Source organism: Anabrus simplex, chromosome 2 (assembly GCF_040414725.1).
Source record: "Anabrus simplex isolate iqAnaSimp1 chromosome 2, ASM4041472v1, whole genome shotgun sequence".
NCBI lineage: Eukaryota > Metazoa > Arthropoda > Insecta > Orthoptera > Tettigoniidae > Anabrus > Anabrus simplex.
Window position 1 is genome coordinate 540791795 of NC_090266.1, and position 26293 is coordinate 540818087.

General features: G+C 42.5%; 1 protein-coding gene across 2 annotated transcripts in view; it reads left to right on the plus strand.

The window, feature by feature from the left end:
* Positions 1-26293, plus strand: part of LOC136862919 (delta(24)-sterol reductase) — a 181744-nt gene that overhangs the window by 80948 nt on the left and 74503 nt on the right. For both annotated transcript variants that reach the window (XM_067139201.2, XM_067139200.2), the window contains exons 3-4: positions 11357-11462; positions 22298-22416. In XM_067139201.2, coding sequence (XP_066995302.2) covers positions 11357-11462; positions 22298-22416 — 225 coding nt within the window. The remainder of the gene's footprint in view (positions 1-11356; positions 11463-22297; positions 22417-26293) is intronic.

Below are 26293 nucleotides of genomic sequence, written 5' to 3' on the forward strand. Positions count from 1 at the left end.
AAAATTATAAAACAATGTGACACTTGGATAATAATTACAATAGTCTGGATCTGGAAACTTATTTCAGAACATTCACTTGGTACAGTACTTGGATAAATAGGACGAACAGTGCTGTTATCCAGAGTTCAAGCATTTTAGGGCTGGTTCGAGCGCAGGCTCTCGAAGATCAGCCTTTATATTAGCTCTGTTTCTCTATTTCGTTTTCATTTGTGTGAGAGCAAAAAAGGTACACTCACACAAGTTAGGTCGTCGTGAAAGCCTTTAAGGCAGTACTGTCTTACAGAAATGGTAGCGTATTATGCAGAAATCGATTATAGACGTGCAGTTGCGGTACAGGGTCTTCAAATAAGAGTCACAAGATATTTCGTTTAGTTGATCGTCCTCAAGGGAGGACAGTTCATGTTCAGTTTCCAAGAACGGATTTCTGATCCATGAGATTTTCCACAATCAGAGGCGGAAAATATTGTCTGAGTGTGGATCCTAGCAATTTCGGGTGTTTTACCATTACATCACTTACACTATTTGGTAGCATTTCTTAATTTCCTGATAGGAAAGCTTGAACAGTTGGAAAAGAATCAGATTCGGTTTTGCTGATTTGTCGTGTTCCTATACTCACATTCCTATTGTTCTATGTATTTTGTCTTGGACTGTGAAGAGTGTGACTTGCGTTCCTTGCAGACTTGGATTGAATTCATTCAAATTACTGCATATATCTCCTCAACAAGAAGTCTTTGAAGTTGCGTACATAAATAGGCTAACGTCATCTGTCAGTATAAAAGAGCGAGTACCGTAATTATTTTGCCTCTCGACAACTATCAAACCTCTGTATGCAGTAGTAAGTTTTCATGGTCACTCCCATCTCCTTGCATAGCTCCAAAAGTAATCTGGAATTTAGAGGCCTGGATTTTATTAAATTAATAACTTTCACAGGTTCTTTCATCACTTCATCCAGTTGTGAAGGCAAACTGCGAGTTGTTAGTGCTTAACAATTTTTTTGAGTACTTTTCACCAAGTAAATTATTTACCACCAGTTTTTTTTTTTTTTTTTTTTGCAGGCAGTACTATCTTCTCCAATGGTATGTGAGTGATCATGTTTTACAGTTAACAGGAATACTTAATATGGTGCTAAAATTAAGTTTGCGTTGTGTCCCGTGACACTGTCCGTGAGTACTTCCTTAGATACATGAAGTTCAGCGAGTTTATTGCGAAAGTAGCAGCCAGCTTGTCGGCTTCACTGCCTTTCATCGTTTGGAGGTTTTAAATTTCGATGGTTTCATACACTCGTTAGATACAACGTCACCACACAAAACACACTGAGACTTCTCATCATATCCAATATTCAGCTCAATAAACCCCAGTTCCAGGTATGTATCGTCATTACGACATCATTGGACTCATTCAATTTTTTCCCAGCTAGCGGTTGAAGTTTCCGCAACACACTGAGGTGCATTACTGTTCGAATTAGATGCACGCTTCAACGAACCTGTCTTCAACCAGCGATCCATATTATCGCTTGCGAGATCTCTTATAATTACACTTTATTACTGTTCACTTCTGGATTCCTGAAGTTTGAGTACGTGGAAGAGCAAAGATTATAGTCTCTATATTAATATAAAATGATAGACCTGTTAACATCAGGCGGCATACTTGACTGCGCTGGCGTAGCTGGCTATGCTTCTTCTTCTTCTTCTTCTTCTTCTTCTTCTTCTTCTTCTTTATCTGTTTACCCTCCAGGGTCGGTTTTTCCCTCGGACTCAGCGAGGGATCCCACCTCTACCGCCTCAAGGGCAGTGTCCTGGAGCTTCAGACTCTGGGTCGGGGGATACAACTGGGGAGGATGACCAGTACCTCGCCCAGGCAGCCTCACCTTCTATGCTGAACAAGGGCCTTGTGAGGGGATGGGAAGATCGGAAGGGATGGACAAGGAAGAGGGAAGTTAGCGTCCGTGGCCTTAAGTTAGGTACCATCCCGGCATTTTCCTGGAGGAGAAGTGGGAAACCACGGAAAACCACTTCCAGGATGGCTGAGGTGGGAATCGAACCCACCTCTACTCAGTTGACCTCCCGAGGCTGAGTGGACCCCGTTCCAGCCCTCGCACCACTTTTCAAATTTCGTGGCAGAGTCGGGAATCGAACCCGGGCCTCCGGGGGTGGCAGCTAATCACACTAACCACTACACCACAGAGCAACTTGCTATGCACCAAACCAAATTACCAATGAACACATCCCATGGCATCTATCAGCCATTTTAAGAGTTACGTACTAACAGTGCACTTAAGTTAGGAGTTACATATACTGTACAGTATAGGCTGTAAGTTACATAGTACAACGGTAAAGCAATAGCTCCTAATTTAAAATAGTGATCTATGAATTGTGTGTGTAATATAATTTCGTTCTTTAAGTACTTACAACTTACATTATTATTGCGGACCCCTTGGATTATCGACGCGACCCCCCCCCCCCCCCCCCTTGCACACAGAGTCCGCGGACCACAGTTTGGGAATGGCTGACTGAGAATATACTCTTAAGAAATTCAAAGATTGGACAAACGTAGATGGTTTGGAAATAGAACCATCAAGGAACTCAGCAGTCTTGTTATACAAAAACGCATCGTTAACAAAACTCCGATTAAATGTGGAGATAAAAATGAACATATTAAAAACTCGCTTAAATACTTAGGAATTCTTATAGATAATAAACTCCAGTGGATAGCCCTAATATTTCAAATAAATTAAAAGGGAAAAATACATAGCTTTAACCAATAGAGAATGGGGATCTGATCCATACACATCCGTTGCAATATATACAGAATTCTAATATCCGTGTTTGAATATAGTAGTCACTTCCTAGATATGGCAGCCAAAGATCAGAATACAAATTAGATAAGGTTCAGTATAAATCCATAAAAATAATTACAGGGGCAATGAAATCATCTCCAACAAATGCCTTGTTAGTGGAGGTTGCTGGCCGGACACTGGAATGAAGACGGAAGTTACCAGCAGCAAAATAGGCCTATGTGTTAAGCAGAATGACCAATTATAATCATCCCATTGTCCCTTAAATGCTACTTGGCGTACTAGTTCTATATTAAGTACCAAAGTGTGTTGGAGTGAATATTTTTGTGTAGTTGTGAAGTGTCAATCGAGGAAATTAGGCTAATTATTCTCAACATGGGAAGAAGCAGAAACAAGGTCACAAAAGGGGAAGGAGCCAGCAAGCGAACCTAGAGGACACCATGCTGCGGCACGTAAGGGCTGCCCTGCAGTCGCAGGACGTTCTTTCAGCGATCGTTGCTGCGATAACAGAGTGTCACTAAAGCTGCGGTGGAACAGCTTAAAGTCTCGCTCGACTTTAACAAAGTAGTGACGTGAAAGCTGACCTTAATAAACGTGAAGTTGAATTGAAGGCCATCAAAAACTAGCTCGAACGTAAAACAGACGATCTAGAAATGTTTCACAGACTTGATAGTCTCCGGATATTCTGCTTGCCTAAGATATCTCAGGAGAATATCAGATCACCGTCCAGCTCGCTATGAAGGTGTGCAGGGACAAATTGGGGGTTGAGCTAGGTACTCACGATATAGATCGATCCATCCAAGTAGGGAGAACAGACTTGTAAATGCCGGAAATCAACCTATAGGTGTCAAATTCATTAGTTATAGCAAGCGAGAAGAGGTTTTCAGAACAAGTGGAAACTAGCTGGCAGCGAGGATCTCACTTCCACATGTCTCGGTATATGAAAGGTCGCGATAGTGAAACACAGAGTCTCCAACTGCCGGACAATGGACGGACGCATCATAGTCGAACTAAGGTAAAACAAACACCATGTGACTACAATGAAGGTACTCAAGGAACTCCATTAACGTTCGTGCAGGTCTTCTTTACTGTAGTAAAACTATATTTAAGTGCAGGAAATGCTCTTTTGACATCACAAGATCTTAAAATCGGGCAATAAGTTAACGTTAATATGCACATCACCATCAGAAACTTGAAGGATTTTGCTCATTTCCCCTAGCTTCTTAAGTCTAAGGACGTTTCTCATCTTCTGCTTCACTCACTGCTATGTTTTGTACTAGCTGCCTCCGAACATTTGATGACGGTGACAAGCACTTTCAGACTTTCAGAAATCTCCATGCCCTGGGTTTCCAATTGCTTGATGCTTTTAGCCGATGACCCAGATGTACAGCCCCTTTAAACAACAAGTAACAACACAAGCTTGATGCTTTTACAAAGACTATGAAAATTTGACTTTATGTAATATACAAGACTTGCTTTGCTTCACTGATACGCGCCAGTGGTGGATCCACGGAACAGTTTGAGGGTGGGGTGGGTGGGCTGGACTTAAACCGTCAACCCTAGTGGGTATGAAAATTTTGCAGGAGAAGGGGTTCGGGACAATCTCAAAATATAATTAGCCCCCAAATTTGAAAGTGTTTCTAGACGCCAGAAAGTAAATCAATTAGTCTATCGATATGCTTGATTTGCAAATCGACGCTTTAGCCCTTGTGGCAAATTTCAAGTAAAATAATAAAAATAAAAATTGAAAGGCCTCAGCTACCATGTACCGGAATATTGAGGTGACGCCATCTAGGCTGCCTGTGTGTCAATTTCGTCGTTCTGTTTTATGCGCCAGATCTCAATAGTGAACCAAAACTGTTTTGGGTGTTCTATGGCTGTTTTTAAATAATATTTCGGGTAGACACCATTCTATCTATATATACATGTTTTCATTCCCCACCCTGAAGGGGTGGGACGGGCCACCTAGAGGGTTACGCCTTCTCTCTGGCCAAGAGATGCAGGCGGGTTGCGGAGATGTGATGGAAGAAGGAGGTGGGTAAAGGATGTGAAGAAGGAGGAGATGGGAGGGGAATTTTGCCTATGCCTAAGTATTTTACAATTTATTTATTTATTTTATCTTTTCTTTCTTTTATTTTCTTCTTTTTATATTTTTATATAGAACGTACATACAATGTACAGTTTGAGCAAATTGTATACTAGGAATTTTCTTGCCGTCCTACGCCTGGAAGGACGTGTATGAAAATAGAAAACTGAATTTAAATACTTTCTTTTTCCTTGCACACTGATACGCCAACAAGTTTGTATCACAATTTTGAGTGGTTACATTTATGAGTGAAGAAATGAAAGAAAGATGGAGCTTATTGGCTGGAGTTAAAGAATGCGGAGTGCTTTTAGACGAGAGTTTCAAGAGGTGTGAAACTGAAGTGGGAGTTTAAGCTCGAGTAAGTGGTTGAGAAATGGAGGTTGAATGTTTGGTTCGCCACGGCTTGTAGATGTGTGAGGACTAACGATCTGTGGTAGGGATAAATATTCAGTAGGGAAATGGTTAAGAAGCGGAGAAGATCTTCAACTGTAGGTGGTGGGAAGAGGGAACGGTTGGATGGCATGGGTATGTCGATGGTTCTTATAGGAGCTATGAGCTCAGGTCGGTTTTGGGGAGGTGCAACGGCGTGAATATGATGGATGATTGCCTCCTCAAGTGTGAAACAGGGGAGGGTGACAGGTGTTGGGGCACCTTGATGTAGAGTGCTGTTGGCTGCAATGACCGCATACAGGATGTTTTGCTGTGCACCGAGTGATAGGGTGGTTATTGTATGAAAGGCATCGCTCACACCTGATGGATTGTAGTGGCGGGGCTCGGGATGGCTCCACTCTGTGATGGTGTCTGTAGATTGAAACTCCGCTGGCCAGCACTCGGTCCACGTTTTCAGGTGTCGGCAGTAGGATTCGGAACATTTAGGTGGGTCCTGTTGAGATCTTTATCCTGAATACCTTTTTCGCAGGGATGCCTTCGGCTTTGAGTTCGGCGAGGATGTTATCTTCAGTAATGGAGGGGTCTACACCTCATATTACGCAGCTGAGGAGTCGATAGCATGTAGGAGTAGGCGGAGCTTTAATGAGTGGGAGTGGGAAGCGTTGAAGGGGGCTGCTTAAACCGAGATGATGAGGTCCTATTATAGTGAGCAGGTTGGCAGCAGCATCCCCATTGACCTGGATGATGACTCCGGCGGTAGTTTTCTGGATGCCTGCAATATCCTCTCGGCACATGTTGAAGCGAAGCAGAGTGGCAAATATAGCTTGAGGTGATTGGAAAGTAGGAGAGGGATGGTAAAGTAAAAAAGAATGAGTATCTAACGGAGTTGGTTGAAGAAATCGGGAGTGGTTAATAGGGAGTCTGGTGCCGGATTCAGCAACGAAGGAGAGCTGGGTAGAAGTAGGTGTGGTGGTGGGGGATCGTAGTCACAGGTGGAAGGCCTCTCTGCGTGTTGACTTCCATGGCGAGCTGCGAGTCACGCGACGTGGCTGGTTGAGGGATCCGTTCCGATGCCACTTCCAGGTGCCGTGTGGCTGGTACTTGTTCTGGAGTTGATCTTGGAGCCAGACTCGTAAAGTGATTTTTCGGTCTTGAATTATCTAAAGGTGGAACTTGTGTGGCAGGAATATATCTGGCTTGATAATTAGGAGCAGCGTAGTTGGACATCACAGCCGAATGGTAATTTCGGCTGTTTGGTTGAAGTCGGTATTGGTGCTGGTGGTGACGTTGGTCGGTGAAGAGGTGGTGGCCGGGCTATAAAATGGGTATGGAAACATGGCAACTAGTGTTCTGGAATTCACTCAAAATACGGTGAATCAGAAATGCGGAAGTCGTCGATGATGGGCTCGTCCCGAGGTGAAACCTCCCGGATTTTCTTCAGTCCTCTTGATCAGCACACTTTTTAATAGGGAATGACCTACGTGACTGATGCATCAGTGTAGAAAACCGTTGGACGGCGAAGGAGCTGTAGACATCAAATATACCACCAGAGGTCATTAACATGCCGACGTCGTACGACATGGAGTGCCGAGGATTCTTTTTCGTTTCGTTCTTTTCAGTATTTAGCAATTCGATGCCACCCGATCGGTGTGAGAAATGTGCGAGGGCTATCTGTCCAAGGCCGGATCAGTTTGAAGAGGCGAGGCTAAGTTACCCATTTTACGACGATCAACAATGGGACACGCCACGAGTTGGCCAAATCAGTCAAGCTACAACGGGTAGACATTGCCAGTATCCAGTAGACGACGTGCAAAGGTGCGAAAGCCTGTGATATTGTGAAGAATACAAGCTCGCTTACTATGGCACAACATCCTGCAGAAATGTGAGATAACATTGCCTTCGTAGACCATTTATCCGATACCTTGATTGCCATCGGAGATGTCACCGGATCAACAATAGTACACAGGGTCTCTTGTTATGCACCACAGGTAGTATGCCAAGTATAGGAACGAAATTGATTTTGGACTGAACTGGAGTCATGCATCCATCCTATTGACTCCAGCGAACATCTGTTAATCGGTGGAGACCTCAACAGCCATGTTGGCTATTCAAGGAATGCTTTCGAATGAATGCATGGTGGATTCGGGTTCAGCATGTGTAACGAAGCTAGTGAATGCACCGTGGAATGCGTCTTGCAAAAATAAATATGTTCTTCAAGAAACGCGTGTCCCACATTATCACATATAGTAGTGGTCGACGTAAGTCGCAAAGCGATTTCTGGATGGTGAAGTGGAAGAATCTCAGGCTAGAAATTAAGTGAAAAGTGATCCCATCAGACAACGTCGCTCTTCAGCATAGACTCCTGGTTCTTAAATTTCAGCTTCACTTTCGCCCACCTCTCTGATCTGTTACCCCTATGGAACGCATCAATTGGTGGCAGCTTCATGTTAAAGAAACAGTGCTAATTGACAGCATCTGTCCCCTCCTGAATACTGACCGCCTTGTGAAAGATACGTGGAGTGTGATCGCTGCACGAATTCGATCGAGTGCGAGAGAAATAATACTGAAGACATCAGGGAAGCGTTTCGTGGACAAACAGGTCTGGTGGTGGAACGACGATGTCCAGCACGCAGTTAAGTCCAAGAGGATCGATCACCAGCAACAACTGGCACCGATCCGGCCTGCTATGAGGAACTCAAATCTGTCGTCAAACGAATAGTAGAAACCGTCAATGACAATTTTTCCTGACTTCTATGAACAATTGATCAACCCGGAAAGGCCAATGCTATCTACAGGATCATGAGATCTCGCCATAGCGCCACTGAAGATATTGGTCATTTCAACCACATCAAGGACGTACATGGACAGCTCCGTCAAAACCTATCGGTTATACTTAGACACTGGCGTGAACACTTTAATGTCATTTGTAATCCCACATCCCACTACCCCCACAGCCAATCGAGTGCAGAGTGCAGTTGCACCCATCACGCCTGCTGAGGTTGCAGCTGCCATCCACGCAGTGAAGAACAGCAAAACTGGACCTAATGACATCCTTGTTGAAGTTTGGAAGGAGGTGGGGCAATATGGAACTGAATTTCTAGCAAAAATCTTTAACAAATATATTGAAGACAAAGACATACCACACACATTTGTAGATGTTGAAAATAAATGCAAGTCTCCGGGTGAGACGTGAAAATAAATTAAGTTTCTAAACATTAGCTTGAAATAAATCAAATACTGTTCGTCTTTGGAAACACTGTTGACGCAAATAATAATAATAATAATAATAATAATAATAATAATAATAATAATAATAATAATTTAATAGAAGTCGTACGAGGGTCCGACTCGTTGGCTGAATGGTCAGCGTATTGGCCTTCGGTTCAGAGGGTCCAGGGTTCGATTTCCGGCCGGGTCGAGGATTTTAATCGCTTCTGATTAATTCTTCTGGCTCGGGGACTGGGTGTTTGTGTCCGTCCCAACACACTGCTCTTCATATTTACACAACACATTACACTACCAACTAGCACAGAAACACGCAATAGTGATTACATCCCTCCATATAGGGTTGTGTCAGGAAGGGCATCCGGCCATAAAATAGGGCCAAATCCACGTGTGCGACGCAGTTCGCACCCGCGACCCCACAGGTGTGGGAAAAGGGGTAGGAAAATAATAAGTAGTACAAATAGAGAAGGAGCCTCCGTGGTTCAGACGGCAGCGCGTCGGCCTCTCACCGCTGGATACCGTGGTTCAAGTCCCGGTCACTCCATGTGAGATTTGTGCTGGAAAAAGCGGAGGCGGGACAGGTTTTTCTCCGGATACTCCGGTTTTCCCTGTCATCTTTCATTCCAGCAACACTCTCCATTCTCATTTCATAGCATCTATCAGTCATTAATAAATCACTTTGGGAGTGGCGACCCCATCGCACTAATAGCCTATATCTGCTTCATTCATTCCATTCCTGACCCGGTCAATGACTGGAAAACAGGTTGTAGGTTTTCATTCATTTTCACTTTCAGTACAAATAGAGAATATTCACAAGTTCCTAAACATAATCTGTACAATTAACTTAAGACTTGAAAATTGTTTACACCGTTTAAGTTTGTAGGATGCTAAAAGGTTTGTTTTTTCCACCTATTCAATACATATAAATTTTATAAATTAGGAATTTATTACTGATTCCACTTGAGACATGTTTCGCCCTTCATTGAGGGCATCATCAGTCAAAATATCACCTCAAGGTAAAAAATCAGGTAACTGGTTAGTAGTTGACATGTACAAATTAATACATATTATTAATACAATTACATTTGTAATTTGAATTAAAATTAACTTTAGTAGGTTCCTACAATCACACCTTTTTACCCCTCCTATTAACCTTTACTGGAATTTCAACATTGGGATTACCCTTCTGTTCTGTTATCTATTTTATGCTTTAAGGCTTTAAGTTAATAAAACTAATAGCCTTCAAAGCTATAAATAAAGACAGTGTCTTTAAGCCTTAATAGGTTTTACCTACTCCTTTAGAATTACAGTCTAATATCATTATTGACTATAAAGCCTGGAAGGGGAGAAAATTCTCCTAAATAAATTTACAGTTTACCGCCTATAATCTCAGCCACCCTGCCGCAACAATGACTTTTTTCAACTAATCATAAGGATATTGGAACATTATACTTCATTTGTAATTGTAATTGTATTAATAATATGTATTAATTTGTACATGTCAACTACTAACCAGTTACCTGATTTTTTACCTTGAGGTGATATTTTGACTGATGATGCCCTCAATGAAGGGCGAAACATGTCTCAAGTGGAATCAATAATAAATTCCTAATTATAAAATTTATATGTATTGAATAGGTGGAAAAAACAAACCTTTTAGCATCCTACATTCAGTATCTTCAATACGGATAACAATGATTTTTCAATGATTTTTATCACTTGCAACCGTTTAAGTTCTCAAGCACTGCCTCGGAAAAGTAATTATCACTGAAATTATAAGTTTTGTCCCGAAGAACGAAGAAAATATTCATTTTAGGAGTTCAAATTTCGACTTGATTTAAAAACACATGAAAAATTATGTATGTTAAGCACTTCACAGAATTATAATCTTAGCACAGAAAACAACTACACTCTGGACAAGAAGTACTCACGAAGGGAATTATCACAAGTGTAATACTTGACGCGACTTAGCTATGTATGTCTGACCTAATCCAACAGCTGACCAGTACGCCACGGCTGTAGATTTTTGGCTGGATACCTGGTGGGGGGTTTTCGGAGACCCCCGAAGATTCGTACCACCCGCGTGGCGATCAGCTGAAATTTACATGGCCTTCGACATGCCTTTAGTTCTAAGAAGAAAGAGATGACGCTGCAGCACCAGGAAGAACATGATGACGGCCGAGTAGAGAACGTTCGACAGTCCAACTTCACCTCGGACGTTCTTACCAGTTGAGCTGTGGCGGCCGAGGTCATATTTGATCTGATGGAAAGGATCTGTGCTACAGGTCCGGCACTACTGTATAGTGCGCGCAAGTTGCCCGTTGTGGGCCAGGTCAAGGGTTATTCAATTTATACGAACGCAGTGTACTCGAAATAAACTGCTTTTAATTGTACTGATTCGCTTTATTACGGCCTACGATTATTTGAGGGCACAACTGTACAATACCCGGCTTCTTGGCTGAATGGGCAACAAAGTGACCTTCGGTCCAGGAGTTCGGGGATTTTAATCTTAAATAGTTAATTCCCTTCGCCCGGGGACTGAATGTTTGTGCTCTCCCCAGCATCCCTGCAACTCATACACCACACACAACACTATCTTCCACTTCAATTACGCGATGTTTCCTATACACGGCAGATACAGTCCGCGCTCGTCGGAGTGTCTACCTTACAAGCGCTGCACCATGATAGAAATAAGCACACGAAATTATTTACAGATTAAATTCCACTCACGACTGCTGCTCGGAAGGAACTGTATATCACTTTGATTTCCCCTTAGTTTTGTGTACTAAACGTGTAATTTACTTTGTTCTCATTCCTAGAGAATATTTGATAATCGATCATATTGTGGTTTGAATCTACAGACTGTGCGTGTGGAGCCTTTGGTAAACATGGGACAGCTAACAGCAACTCTCACTCCTCTCGGCTGGTCTATCCCAGTGCTACCTGAAATTGACGATCTCACAGTCGGTAAGTTTTACTAGTACCAACTATTATTATTATTATTATTGTTATTCTTAAGGGTAAGTTATGTCCGCCTCTGTGGTGTAGTGGTTAGCGTGATTAGCTGCCACGGGTTCGATTCCCGGCTCTGCCACGAAATTTGAAAAGTGGTACGAGGGCTGGAACAGGGTCCACTCAGCCTCGGGAGGTCAACTGAGTAGAGGTGGGTTCGATTCCCAACTCAGCCATCCAGGAAGTGGTTTTCTGTGGTTTCCCACTTCTCCTCCAGGCAAATGCCGGAATGGTACCTCACTTAAGGCCACGGCCACTTCCTTCCCTCTTCCTTGCCTGTCCCATCCAATCTTCCCATCCCTCCACAAGGCCCCTGTTCAGCATAGCAGGGGAGGCCGCCTGGGCGAGTTACTGGTCATTCTCCCCAGTTGTATCCCCCGACCCAAAGTCTGAAGCTCCAGGACACTGCCCTTAAGGCGGTAGAGGTGGGATCCCTCGCTGAGTCCGTGGGAAGAGCCAACCCTGGAGGGTAAACAGATTAAGATAGAAGATTAAGGGTAAGGTAAAGGTGTATGCTGCCCGATGAGAGGTCCGAACCTCCGCAGAGGTGTGCCTGAGCTGGAGTTTACGTGCGGTAGGGTGGACAGTTCCTTTCTGCCCCTCCATTCCCTTACCCTCCAACAACAGCACGTGGCAACCCATCCAAATCTTGACCACGCCCAATGTTGCTTAACTCCGGAGATCTCACGGGATCCGGTGTTTCAATACGGCTACGGCCGTTGGCATTATTATTATTATTATTATTATTATAATTATAATTATTATTATTATTATTATTATTATTATAAAATATTTATTTGTTTGTTAAGAAGGAAGCCATATTTTCCATCGTCGACTTAGTTCATGTAACTTTAAAGCTTTCTAGTCTGCCGAAAACACTAATTATAACACTATAACATCCTGTAAAAATACACTATTGAAGAAAGAATGGCACGTTTCGTTCGCTCTCCAAGATCATCCGGAGATTTTATCAAATCAATTTAAATCATGCGCATATATGTACAATATTGTTTACGTTACTTAAAGAGACAATGATTGTGAGCTGGTGATATTATGAACAAGAAATAACAAATAATGATGATAGAATTCCTCAGCTGTCACCTTATTGACTTATGGAAATATTTTTGTACCTATTTAAGCTTGTAATAAATCGTAAGTTAACTTCAGCAACTTATTCCCCTTAGTTTTGTGTACTCAAACGTATAATTAATTGTATTCTTTTTCCTAGAGAATTTATAAACATGGTGCAGCTAACAGCACGCTCACTCCTCTCGGCTGGTCTATACCAGTGCTCCCTGCTGAAGTGTTTTCGACAGACTGAAGACTATAAAACACTGTCGACGATTGTGACTGCCCCACGTGCAATCCACCAGGATCAGCCGCGTCTCACTTCATCTGCCAGTCTTAATGGTGGGAAGCAGACCCTAAGCAGCTTATGTATTTGCATACAATGCTACATTTACACCCTGAAAGGGATTCTTTTTAATCTTTTGGAAGTTTCAATAATTAACAGATCAAGGCACAGAAATGCCCGATTGGAAAAGCCGAAAGATGGTAAAGAACACATCCGAGGAGAAATAGCGTAAGTTAATGTAAGATAAAACTCGGAGGTGCAGTTCCGTTTGTTCCTTGCTCGAGTCAGCATCTGAGTGCTTGTCCTCCGTACAGTTTAGTGTACGCTGGGTCTCTTGTGTTTGTGTAAATACCAAGTCTATAGACTCATATTGGGACTAAGTATATATATCTTCGAGTGTTTAAATCTTGTGGATGTGAGTACATATATTAGCCGGACTATAGTTATTTGAGTGAAATGGCTTTGGCCTCTGATACGGGCCAGACCTGGCTTTACATATTTGCTACAGTGAAGGTATACAGTTGAGTGTTTTGGGTTACAACTCTCCATAAACGTATTTGATGCAGCAACAACAAGCAGCAGCACCTGCTAACTGGTATGTCCGTGCCTGCTACTGCTGGTAGTGGTATGCCAAATGTGCTATCAGCTATTGACAGCAGTTTAACAGGTATGCATACACAGTTCTGTTCCGGCGAATGCAGATGGTAGTGAACAGTAACGTTCGTGTTAATTCAGGTCCTGTAGAAGTAGGAGAAATAATGTCGGACATTTTACACTACGGTTGCTGAAGAGTCTCTAACAAATTGAACATATAAGCCTTTGGCAGTACTCTTGCTCTTCACGGTACAGAACAGAAACAGCGAGGCTCCTTAGCAGTTGGGAAAATCGCTACAGCTACAGTGATACAAGTCCGCATTCTCTCTTTGTGGAAAGTTCTGAAACGAATGTAGTCCGCATTCATCCGATGGCTATCAGTAAATTGCTGTATCAACACCTCCCAGCGTTGAAGAAAGATATAATTGATATGAGTAGCAGTAGCGGTTTCTGATACAGCGCAACGGAACAACGAACCTCCAGTTTATATCAAATTGGACTTCACTACTTAATTATAACAACTCCATTGCCAAGCTCGAAGCTCTTGCTAAGCCCATCTATCCGTAATAGACTCGTACTGACTTTCAATTCATGTGAGCTGCGCAAAGTCCATGGCTGGATACTCGTCTGAAATGCACCCCCAAAGTAAGGCCATCTCTCCGTCCGTACCCAGGCGAAGGGAGCAGTGAGGTGCGGAGTGATGTCGGCCAGCACGAAGACAAGACCAGGATATCGCAGAAACAGATATCTGTGCTTTACGCATGCGTAATATGCCACTCTCTCAAGTGTCTCGCAAATCGTGTTGTTGGGGTTAGAAAATATGTATGTGCCTGCTATCTGTTGCCCTTACAGGAATTTAACTACAACAGCAGAGAATAGTGCACATAGTTAGCGGTAGTGATGAAAAGCATCATTACTACCAAACGTCACATTAAATAGCCAAATTCCGATTGAAATTTTGTCTAAAATACGGTATATCAATACTCACTAAACATCTATTAATTTGCATTCTTTGGAGTAATTCCTTTTTGGAGGGAAACTTAACTTAAAAGTCATTGTGGCAAAGAGTAGCGGGAAGGTAATACCAATGAAAACTCTAAATGCCTAGCCCAGACGAGTTATTAAAATTAAGTTGCCTACCAACTTTGTCAGCATTGCTAACATATATCCCTAAAGTTCCTCGTGTTTTTCAAGTGTGATACTAGTGTTTACAAAAGTTTGCAGTAATTATAATAATTCGTAGTATTATTGTGCGCTGTGTGTTATTTTTTATTCAATGTTGTACCGTTCAGAAACCTAAATTTTAGGAGATAATGAAGTTACAATATTGTGTTCGTGTGTGTGTTTTGTGCATTTTAGTTGAGTCCAAAATCTTTATGCCCGGGAAAAGTAGGAGCTAGAAAGTGAGTCTGAACAGTGTCCAGATACTTAGGAAGACAAACTCTTCTTCTCCCTCTCTTGAGCGGACACTTGAGATTAAGAATGACTGGCTCCCAACCCAAAAATGAAGAAACACGAAAGTTCTAAATGGCATATGCTTGCCCAGTTAGAATTCGATCTTCTGTGAAGACACGATATCCGGCGGCAACTTGACTGTGCTTACAGGCAGTCTGTGGAAAGACACAACGATCAAGTACGGAAAAACAGTTATATGCTGTCAAAAATTATCGACTGCGTAAATTTCTGTGGCGCGTTTGAGTTGGCAATGGGCGGGCATGACGAAACAAGTGATTCGTCGAATCCTGGCATATTTCGAAGCCTTGTTAATTTTAGTTCCGAAATTAACGTTGCATTATGGGACCATCTTTCCAAAGCTACTGTTTTCAAAGGCACCTCGACAGACATTCAGAATGATTTGATTTCGTGCATGTCTGAAATGTTGGGAGAATATAAATAAGGAAATCACCACAGCGCACTTCATTTCAGTAATCGCAGACGAGTCTACAGCACAATTAATTATTGTACTGCGCTACGTTCTTCCCAACGGTAAGCCAATTGAAAGATTCTGGGGTTTCCTCTCACCCGTTAGTCATGATGCTGAGACAGTAGCAGAGTTTAAAATCTTCTTTGAACGAAGTTGTGGGTAACCCAGATAAGTTAATTTCACAAAGTTACTATAGGGCAAATGTAATGAGTGGTCGGCATTCAGGAGTGCAAGTTCTCATCAGGGAATATTTTAAGCATGCACATTATGTTCACTGTTATGCCCATTCTTTAAACTTACGCCATGGCACAAGCCACAAGCAAAAATTTGGATGCCCGTGTACTTTTTGCTGATTTAAGTGAAATCCCCAGCTTCTTTCATAACTCCCCACAGCGATCAGGTGTATTGAACAAAGTTGGTGGTAGAAGAGAGTACCTCATGCTTCAAGCACAAGGTGGAATTTTAAATCAAGTGCCGCTGGAATAGTTTACGAGAACAGATATACGCTCATCGAATCCCTAGATCAACTGGAAACTACCTCGCGACAGCCTAACACCATATTGGAAGCAAGAGGGTTGCGTTTAAAATTGGAGCACCAGTTATTTCAGTACTGGTTGGCTATTTTCTATCAGATAATGCCTCGTGTGGTTATACAGTCAGCTGCAAAAGCGAAATTCAGATCCGTTGGAAGTCAAAGACGCACTTTCAGGTTTAGAGGTTGCTATGAAAATGGTTCGGGAAAATAAAATTGACCACATCGTTGATGAACGTGACACATTGCCCCCGCCAGTGAAGGTATCATGAGGGCCGCTGCATACCTCGAAACGATTTGCGTCAAATAATTGTGACACGGTCATTCTTCAAGGCAAGCCGGCTGCTGCTCATTGCTCTTATGGCAGATGCTAATGAGCATACGTTGCTCTTATGACATACGCTAATGAACATACATTGCTCTTAGGGGACTAACTCTGGACTACTTCTACAGGGCTATCCTAGGACCTATTGGTTTTAAGAGAATAGCTAGAACCGATGGCGTAAGTTAGCTATTAACCGGAGCTGGAGTACGAACGTGTTTTATAACAATGTCCCTCAATTGAGGAGGAAGAGTGTGTCAGTTGGCTGCTATGCATTATTGTCTTACGAGGCTAACCGCAGGGAACTTGCACAGAAGTTTTTGCGCATACAGCGTTCTTACAAGGCTAACTCTAAGGATCTAGAACACATCTATTGCGTTTACATTGTTCTACTACTTAGGATGCCTCTGCTCCTTTATCTATTGCGTTTACTCTGCTCCTTTATCTATTGCGTTTACATTGCTCTACTACTTAGAATGCCTCTGCTCCTTTATTCGTGCTTGAGACCGGACCTACAGCCAGAGGCGGAGTAAACATCCTGTGGGGAAGGGTGCTATTCAGGAGGCTTCAACATTATATCTACTCGGTCTACTATATGCCGTAGAAAGAGGTCTAAGGGTGCGTCTAGACAGGATCCGTCTTTTCAGACAACTGGGCTATGTGCGTCTTGAACAAACCTACTTGTGTCCATGGAGGTGGCCGCACAGAATGCGTGCGCGGCTTATCAGTCTTCTCCGCCGAGTCCGTCACCCGTCTTATTTCAAAACAGTTTGTTTCGAGACGCAGAACGGACAAGATGCAGTGACTAAAATGAGTAGTGAGCCATCCAAAGAAGACATTATTTCACGGGTGTTCAAGTATCTGCCGCTGTGGGATTCATCCAACAAAGATCACAAGGACCGCAACGTAATCCGACGTATCTGGCGAGATTTAGCGACAGAATTAGGAGCAGATGAAGGTATGCAAATAATGTTATTAAAATCCATTTAATTTAATATTGATACTGTATTTAATTAATATTAATTAATATTTCAAATTGTAATAATTCAGTATAGCAGAAGCAGAATGTATTTTTACAAAATGCAAGCATATGTAAGGTGTTTATTGTTCTATTTCTATAACAAACGGTACTGCCATGGAACTTCTCCCTCGGGACTACAAAAGTACTGTGTGAATCTCTGCCTTATCAATTTCGCTGAAGTGGTATAACGGTTGTGAGCTCTTGTTACTGGAATATGGTCCACAGATATTGTCTCACAATCGGGCAAATTATCTGTTGATGTTACACCGTCATGAGTCATCACAATGTTATGAAGTAAACAGGCTGCTTTAACTATTGACACAGATGTTTCTACACTTGTTCCTATAGCTATATTAAGCACTCGCCATTTGGCTGTAAGAATTCCGAAACTGCATTCGACCATTCGACGGGCCCGTGCCAGTCTGTAATTGAAAATTGTTTCTGAATCCCCCAGTGATTTTCTCGGATATGGCCTCATGACGTGTTCCATCAATGGATAAGCTTCGTCGGCTACAAAAATGTACGGTGTTTTACATGTTGTCCCCGGTAAATACTCATCTTCAGGAATATTCAGGAAATTACTTTGTAGCTGATGGTACGAAACAAATCTTCTGAACACTCCACCGGTCACTTTCACTACCGTAGGCACCAATATCCAACACAGTAAATTTATAGTCCGCATCACTGACGGCTAATATGTTGATGGAATAGAACTGCTTGTAGTTATAATATTTCGATCCAGATCGAGGGGGGCACTTGATAGCTACGTGCTTGCCATCCAGGCTGCCTAGGTAGTTGGGAAAATTCCACTTTTCCCAATATTGTTTTGCTATGGCAAGCCACGTAGCAGCTGTCGGTGTTGCAATATACATACTACTTAACAGGTGCCATATTACATCACACGCTTCCTTTACTATTTCTGCGACAGTACTTTTCCCCATGCGAAATGAGAATGTCAGTGCCCGAAACGAACTGCCTGTAGCCAGATACCTGAAACATTTTCTTCAGATAACCTCAAGTTGAAATGGCGTGGAATACTGGACTATTACAGAAAGGAACTGAAGAAACTGGAGAAAGCCCGATCGGGTGACGGAGCTGATTCCATTCAACCTCCAACTGGCCCCTTTTCCCTCTGTTATCATTTTTGAATGATTCAATGTCTACTCGACCCAGGACAACAAATCTTGAGCCAACAAGGAGTGAAGATGCACTGGAGCCAGCTCAAGAAACTATTGAAAATGCTAGTAACGACTCCGTTACGGAAATCAGTCAAAAAGCAGGACCCAGTCAAGACATCACACAAAACCCTAAGTCATTATCTATAGAAAGAAACACTCAAAGGCAAGACCTAAAAGAGAGACCGATCTGTACCGGCAGTCCATGCTGGAGTTTGAGGCTAAAAAAGTTAAGCTTCTTGAGAGGGACTTAACTGAGGATGAAGATGTAGATTTATTATTCTTTAAAAGCATGTTAAAAGATTTCAAATCCCTTCCGAGAGAGAGAAGAATGTTACTAAAGTTTAAATTTCAAGAGATGCTGTACAAGGAAATTACCGGTGGCTCAGTAGCTGACGGATTAAATCAACAACAATACTCCACGTCGCCAAGTACAACATTATCAACATGGAGTGAACAGACTGACACTAGTATGGGTGACTACCAGGCACAGTTCTCTTTTATTAATAATGAATAACTCACAGTGATTTGCCATTATTTTGTATCTCTCTGTACTTAATTTTTTTTAAATAAAAAGTCAATGATAGTGAAACTCTAAAGAAAAGTCTTGCCGTAATGTAACTACTAGCCTTTCCTCCGTAGAAATTGGATCTCGGTAATTTAATTTCACTTTTGACAGTCTATCTCGAATACTCTCATGAATAATGTGAAAGCAGTATTTCGACACCCTGAAGTACTCAGCAAATTTTCACTTGCTTCAAAAGTTTCGGAAATAATGTATGGTATTCGCCATAACTTCGTCTATCATTATTTATTTCATGACACCAACTTCTCTCTTCACACAAACTTAATTTCAGTGCAACATTTTCATAGAGCAATAACCTCCGTCCTATCCTTTCCAGTGGCATGGTGAAGACTGATTCTGTGTGGCTACGCCGTATAAGAATGATTAGACGCTGTCGTATAAAACGCATCATGACGTGTTGCATGCAGCGGAACGGATCCTTTAGGTGTAGAGATGGGACTGTAGGGAGGTGTTCATGGTACTATGCTGTACTACAGAGAGATACAGCTTACAAGTGTGGTCTTTCTTTGAGGAGCCATTACTCAATAATACCCACATGAAGTAATTATGACTGTATTGCTAGAATATCTGCTTCATACCCTGTGTGACCAGCATCTTGAGAGCCTTTCAGCAGCTGCAGACATTCTACGAGTAGGTTGGGATATTTCCAGTATGCCACGTCTACGTACGCTAACAGGGGTGTGTGGATAACATTGAGACCCCGTGCAGATACTTTATGTATAGAAAGCAGCTTAGAAACGAAATCCCGGTACTTGCGACTCTTATTTCCATTCATAGTTGCTGACCTCTTGTAATTACGTCGAGCAGCGTCAGTATATAAAATAATAGATCCATATTTCTTAAGGCCTAATCTTGCAAAATTATTTTCTTGTCAGGTATCCGTGAGAAGAGGAGTTCTAAGGGACCTTTGGTAGATTTATAGGTCACATCCTTTACGATAAGACTGTTGCCATCAATCTTATTGCCAGCATTACGTGTACGAATATGATCGTCTTCATAGCGAATATCGTATAGGGTGTCGGTTTTTCCTGTACATATTTTCTCTGCGTAAGGAGTGAAGATTGAACCGTAGGTGTTTCGAATAAATTGCTTTAATTGATCATGGTACTCTGGTGTGATTATAACTTCAGACAAGGAACGTAGTACATCTTGGTTTGCTGTTGTATGTGTTTCTGCAGTGTGGTCTGTTGGAAAAAACTCAACATGCTATGATAGAAAAGAGATGTTGGGGTCTTCTTTTTCTTCATACTGCTTCACGTCATCTTGAGATGTTAGCACGGTGACAGAATTTGTAGTAGGCTTAGCGTGTACCTAGTCGCGTTTTTAAACTAAAGTCAGTATCTGCTCAAACACTATAATTTTCCTCTATGTTTTGTTAATATATTTCACAACATGCATTATTTCTTTGTAAATGACTATGAAAGTCAGAGGTAAATACATCAAAATTACACAGGTTACAATACATCATTACTGGGTCAACACCTTTATTCTGGAATATTTAAGCTTTTTGGAGTACAGTTTTCATCGTTCAGATCAGAACATTCACGCTTCCTTATATTATTCTGCTGACATTCGGACTCAGTTTTTAAGCGTTTTACCTGTAGATCACCTTACTGGTTTCGGGATGTAACATACCCGCTCTTGCTGATGCAATCTCCCATGTGAGACTGATACTGTTCTACATTAGGGTACCAGATATCGAAGATTTCGCATCGTAAATGTGTCGATCGACCATGTTAATTCTAAACATAGTAATAGTAATAGTAATGATTCGCCTTTAAATGTGTAATGTATTATTTATTTTATATGTGATGGTTTTTCGTTCCAAAGGTAATATATTATTATCAAAAAAATATTTTATAAACTATTTGTCAAAATTAATATTTTTTATTTGTTTGGATCAGTCAAAATGTTAAGAGTTTTGAATGTTTTACGTACCGGTATACGCAAAACTGTACGATTATTGTAGCTACTGCCACCCTTCAATCTCAGGGATGTCCTTGCTCACGAGTTCTCTGAGGTAAACAACATTTTATTTGTTTTAACTTAACTGTTTATACTTCACACCAGCTGATTAGCAAAAAATCATAAAATAAAAGGTTATTAATTTTTTAATACACTAGTGACCCCTAGCGAGTTTGTCTGTAAGGTAGAAGTAAATGAACACTTGTAAAATTGTAAAGCAGACAAGATATAACAAGCAAGTAAATTCTCCTTTGCACATATGTAATGCTGTGCATTTAAGGGTTAAGTAAACAGCCCCAGCCTGTCCCGTAATTCGCACGTGGCTCTAAAATTGTGGAGTCTCAATTAAACCGTATCTTTATTGGTAAACAACACATTCGGCCGCACTTCACCTACAGGATGAGAAACGATACATTGAATTGCACATTCCTGGCGGTCAATGAACGCCATTTTTCTGCCAATGGGACATTAAGAGCCATCGGACACGCCAAGCACGGTAACAAACTTAATTCATGAAATGTCATTCGTGGCTTGCAAATGAGTGTAAAAAATCAATGCGTATGCATAAAATAACTGTCCAGCGACGCAAAAAAATAGTAGTCTACCTGAATAGGTTTCATAGAAGCGATGCTGATAAGATACCTGTCGATTCTGATGTATCCCCTCTGACGATACGCTATGTTGAAATTCTTCTGAGTTGCAGTCGCTTAAGTGCGGCCTGGATCCAGTAATCGGGAGATAGTGGGTTCGAGCCCCACTGTCGGCAGCCCTGAAGATGGTTTTCTGTGGTTTCCCATTTTCACACCAGGCAATGCCGGGGCTGTACCTTAATTAAGGCCACGGCCGCTTCCTTCCAATTCCTAGGCCTTTCCTATCCCATCGTCGCCGTAAGACATATCTGTGTCGGTGCGACGTAAAGCAAATAGCAAAAAAAAATAAAAAATAAAAAATAATCTTCTGACCGGGCGAGTTGGCCGTGCGGTTAGGGGCACGCGTCTGTGAGCTTGCATCCGGGAGATAGTTGGTTCGAATCCCACTGTTTGCAGCCCTGAAGATGGTTTTCCGTGCTTTCCCATTTTCATAGCAGGCAAATGCTGAGGCTGTACCTTAATTAAGGCTACGGCCGCTTCCTTCCAATTCCTAGGTTTTTCCTATCTCATTGTTGCCGTAAGACCTATCTGTGTCGGTGCGACGTAAAGCCACTAGAAAAAAAAAATTCTGGCAACAATTGTTGTGAAAGAAAAACAGCCTACCAATTATTATCATGAAATTATATATGGTACATTTGAAATAAATTGCATCTTGTTTTCTTTCCAGGAGGTATGGTGATGGGCACTGGAATCGAATCTTCTTCCCACAAGTATGGCTTATTCCAGCACATATGTGTGTCATATGAGTTAGTTCTTGCAGATGGCAGTTTGGTTACTTGTTCCAAGGTGAGTCATTTCAAATCCATAAAGTATTCCAGAGTTCATTCCCAGGAACTTGGGAAAATGGTTAGCAGGTTAAAGAAATAATGATATATTACTGCATTTTTCACGATGATTTGTCGTGTGGACACCTGTAGTCATGGTGTGCTTCTTAAACCGGAGTCAAATACACTGGCACCGAAACGTTAAACATAACTAAGATATACAAAATAATTTGATGAATGAACTCTCAGAATTGTGTAAAACATGATGTAAATTAATGTGAAGGTTCTCTGGTTTACAATAGAATGAAGTTACATGAAACTAATAATTGTTCTCTATTGCAAAGACACACAACCAGCATAAACAAATAAATATCCTTCATCAACTAACAGGACAGTGGTAAATTTGGGTTATGACCACCCCTAACGGCTACGTACGCCTCGCAATGACGTGGCATATTCTCTATGAGATATTTCAAGAGCTCTACTGGCAGTTGGTTCCATTCCTCACGAAAATCAGTACGGAGCTCTTCAAGTGTCCTTGGAGAAGGGTAGCAGGATGTAATTCGTCTCCCTAATGTACCCCAGGCATGCTCTATAGGGTTCATGTCAGGAGATGTTGGTGACTAGTCCATGCGGTGGATATCTTCACCTCCAAGTAAATCATCGACCAGGTTTGCTCTGTGCGGACGTGCATCGTCGTCCATGAAGATGAGTTCTGGGCCGACTGCGCCTCTGAAACGTCTTACATGTAGTTTGAGTATCTCGTCTCTGTGCCTCTGGCGATTAACCGTAGCCTCGTGCGGAGATGTGGAGCTCCATATGTGTATTGAGCATTATGTCTGTCCACACCTGTAGGCCACCACCACCAAACTGATCCCTTTTCACGATATTCCTGGGATTGAATCGTACTCCGCATTCCCTCCAGATCAATACACGATGAGAATCATTGTCAAAACTGAATCTGGACTAAAGAGGACATTCCTCCATTAATTCGGGTTCCAAATGTGATGGTACTGAGCCCACAGTAATCGGATCCTTCTGTGGTTTCGAGCAAGCGGGTCACACATTACTGGACGTCTGGTAAATACTGTAGTAGCCCTTCTGAGTCTCCTTTACACAGTCTGCCGAGGATCGCTAACTCCTGAGGTAGCTGTAAATTCTGCGGAAAGTTGTCTTGCAGCGTCATCTGGCTTTACTGTTGTTAATGACAGATATCGGTCCTGTTGTGGAGTTGTATTCTTGAATGACCCTGTACTAGCCTACAATTAATATCTCCTGTGTCTTGGAACCGTTGTCAAAGCCTGGAAATGACACTTTGTGGTATATTCAGGGCTGTTGAAACTTCGGTCTGTCTCGTCTGCTTCCAGACGTTCGATGATTCATCCCTTTAAAACCGGATGCAGCTGACGTCTTTGCACCATATTCTCAAAACACAGTACAAAGCGTAACTTCCCAAAACACTGAGAGGCAAATACAGAAATGGACACTCTTGTTCGAATGTACCCTGGTTTCTGTACCGTCCAATCAGGAGCCTGTGCGACGTTGACAGCACACTTGTGTGTGTGCAAAGAAGCCAACTTACACCCCGTGCTACATATTTACGGCGATCGTACAAAGTTCCCGCTTCCATTTTCCCAGTTTCCATATTATGCTTGACTTGTGGACACTCGTGTAGTTAGGAGGTCACCTGCCTAAAACTGCAAAGCGCAGCAAAACCATCTCCGTACAGTCATGAATGTCTTGGTGGGGTAGAAGGCAAAGGCTTCCGCAATCCGTAACCTGGGCACTAACAAGTGAGGTAGGGTGGTTAGTTCTGTGAGCGACCGCCTCTGACCCCAAGAATTAATTTGGCACTCATTGTTTATGTAGGTTGAATGAGCTTCAGGGAAATATGATTCTCTAGAAGTGGAAATCTCGTTTCTAATTTTTTGGACTTCGTGACAAGAAATCGAACCCTCGTCCTTCCGGGTGAACTGAAGCTGCTTTTACCGCCTCGATGAGGCAGTCCCGTTGAATAAAACTGAATGCAAGCATATTCGTTATTTTCGCATACTCCCTAAAAATAGTGAGAACAAATCTGACCCTACTACATTATAGGGCTGCTATGCAGTCGGATCACCATGCGTACACTGCAGTTTCATACGGTCCGCTTGACGACATCCTCAGCCGTATTTCTTGGCTTTCTTGATTGGATTCGGTGGCTTTATTATCACTATCAGGCAGCTCGTCAGTTGGTCTTACGAGGCTGAATGAACTCTGGTTCAGTGTTCAGCCCAGAATTAAAATCCCTGGACCGGCTGTGAATCGAAACCAAGGGCAACTATAAGAGGCAGGAACGCACCCCTACACAACAAGGCTGGTTGAAAATATTGAAAGGAATATAAATTGTCATTTTGAGAGAGGCAGAACGACAAACACACGCCGAGCAACTTGCATGCGTAGCGGCTGTAGAAGGAATTGAGTGGAATCTAGTGGGACAGAAAGTTAATTAGTACAATGAGCTATGCGGTTGTATAGTAGCTCAAAACAAATGAGCGCATGGTACTGTATGTTCCTCGCATAATTATTTTTCTTTCTTTCTTTCTTAATCAGTTTACCCTCCAGGGTTGGTTTTTTCTCGGACTTAGCGAGGGATTCCACCTCTACAGCCTCAAAGGCGGTGTACCCTGGAGCGTGAGACTTCGGGTCGGGAGATACAACTGGGAAGGAGGACCAGTACCAGATCCAGGTGGCCTCACTTGCTATGATGAACAGGGGTCTTGTGGGGGAATAGGAAGATTGGAAGGGATAGACAAAGAAGCGGCCGTGACCTTAAGTTAGGTACCATCCCGGTATTTGCCTGGGGGAGATGTGGGAAATCACGGAAGACCACTTCCAGGATGGCTGAGGTGGGAATCGAACCCACCTCTACTCATTCGATCTCCCGAGGCTGAGTGGACCCCGTTCCAGCCCTCGCACCACTTTCAAATTCATGGCAGAGCCGGGAATCGAACCCGGGTCTCGAGGGATGGCAGCTAATCACACTAACCACTACACCACAGAGGCGGGTAATTCTTCTTCTTCTTATTCTTCTTCTAGCTAGTGATTTAACGTCGAACTAACATACGCAAGGTTTCCGCGACTCAAATATTGAAAAGGGTTAGGACTGGGAGGGTAGCGACCGTGGTCTTAATTAAAGTTTACACTCAGCATTTGCCTGTGCGAAAGTAGGAAACCACGGAAAACCATTTTGAAGGCTGCCGATGCTGGAATTCGAACGCACCATCTCCCGAATATAAACTCACAACTATGCGTCTCGAACCGCGCTGCCAAATAGCTTGGTCCTCTGAAAGTCGATGGGAGTTAAAAGGGCGTTGAGTAGCCTATATGCAGGGTGGGCAAAATAAAATTGGCCCGGAAAATACTCATAAGATTCACGCAGAATCGACTCTTGTTAATGAGCCTGCCCATCACAGGAACTGCTGGAAACCCTGATTTCGATGCACCAACTGTTGCTGTCACATGTCTGTGCGCGTACATCTTCCGAGTACTTCGCTGTGTGAGTGAGTGGAGGAGCACACGTGTTTAGTGACCAGTTTAGTGCAACACAAAATGGTGCTCACGATAAAAAAGCGCGTGTTATTTTGTCGATTGCTATAATAATAATTTCGTGTGGCTATTTCTGAATGCAGCCCTTGTAAGGCAGACCCTCCGATGAAGGTGGGCGGCATCTGCCATGTGTACGTAACTGCGTGTTATTGTGGTGAAGGAGTTGCAGGGATGTTGGGGACAGCACAAACACCCAGCCCCCCGGGCCATTGGAATTAACCAATGAAGGTTAAAATCCCCGACCCGGCCGGGAATCGAACCCGGGACCCTCTGAACCGAAGGCCAGTACGCCGACCATTCAGCCAACGAGT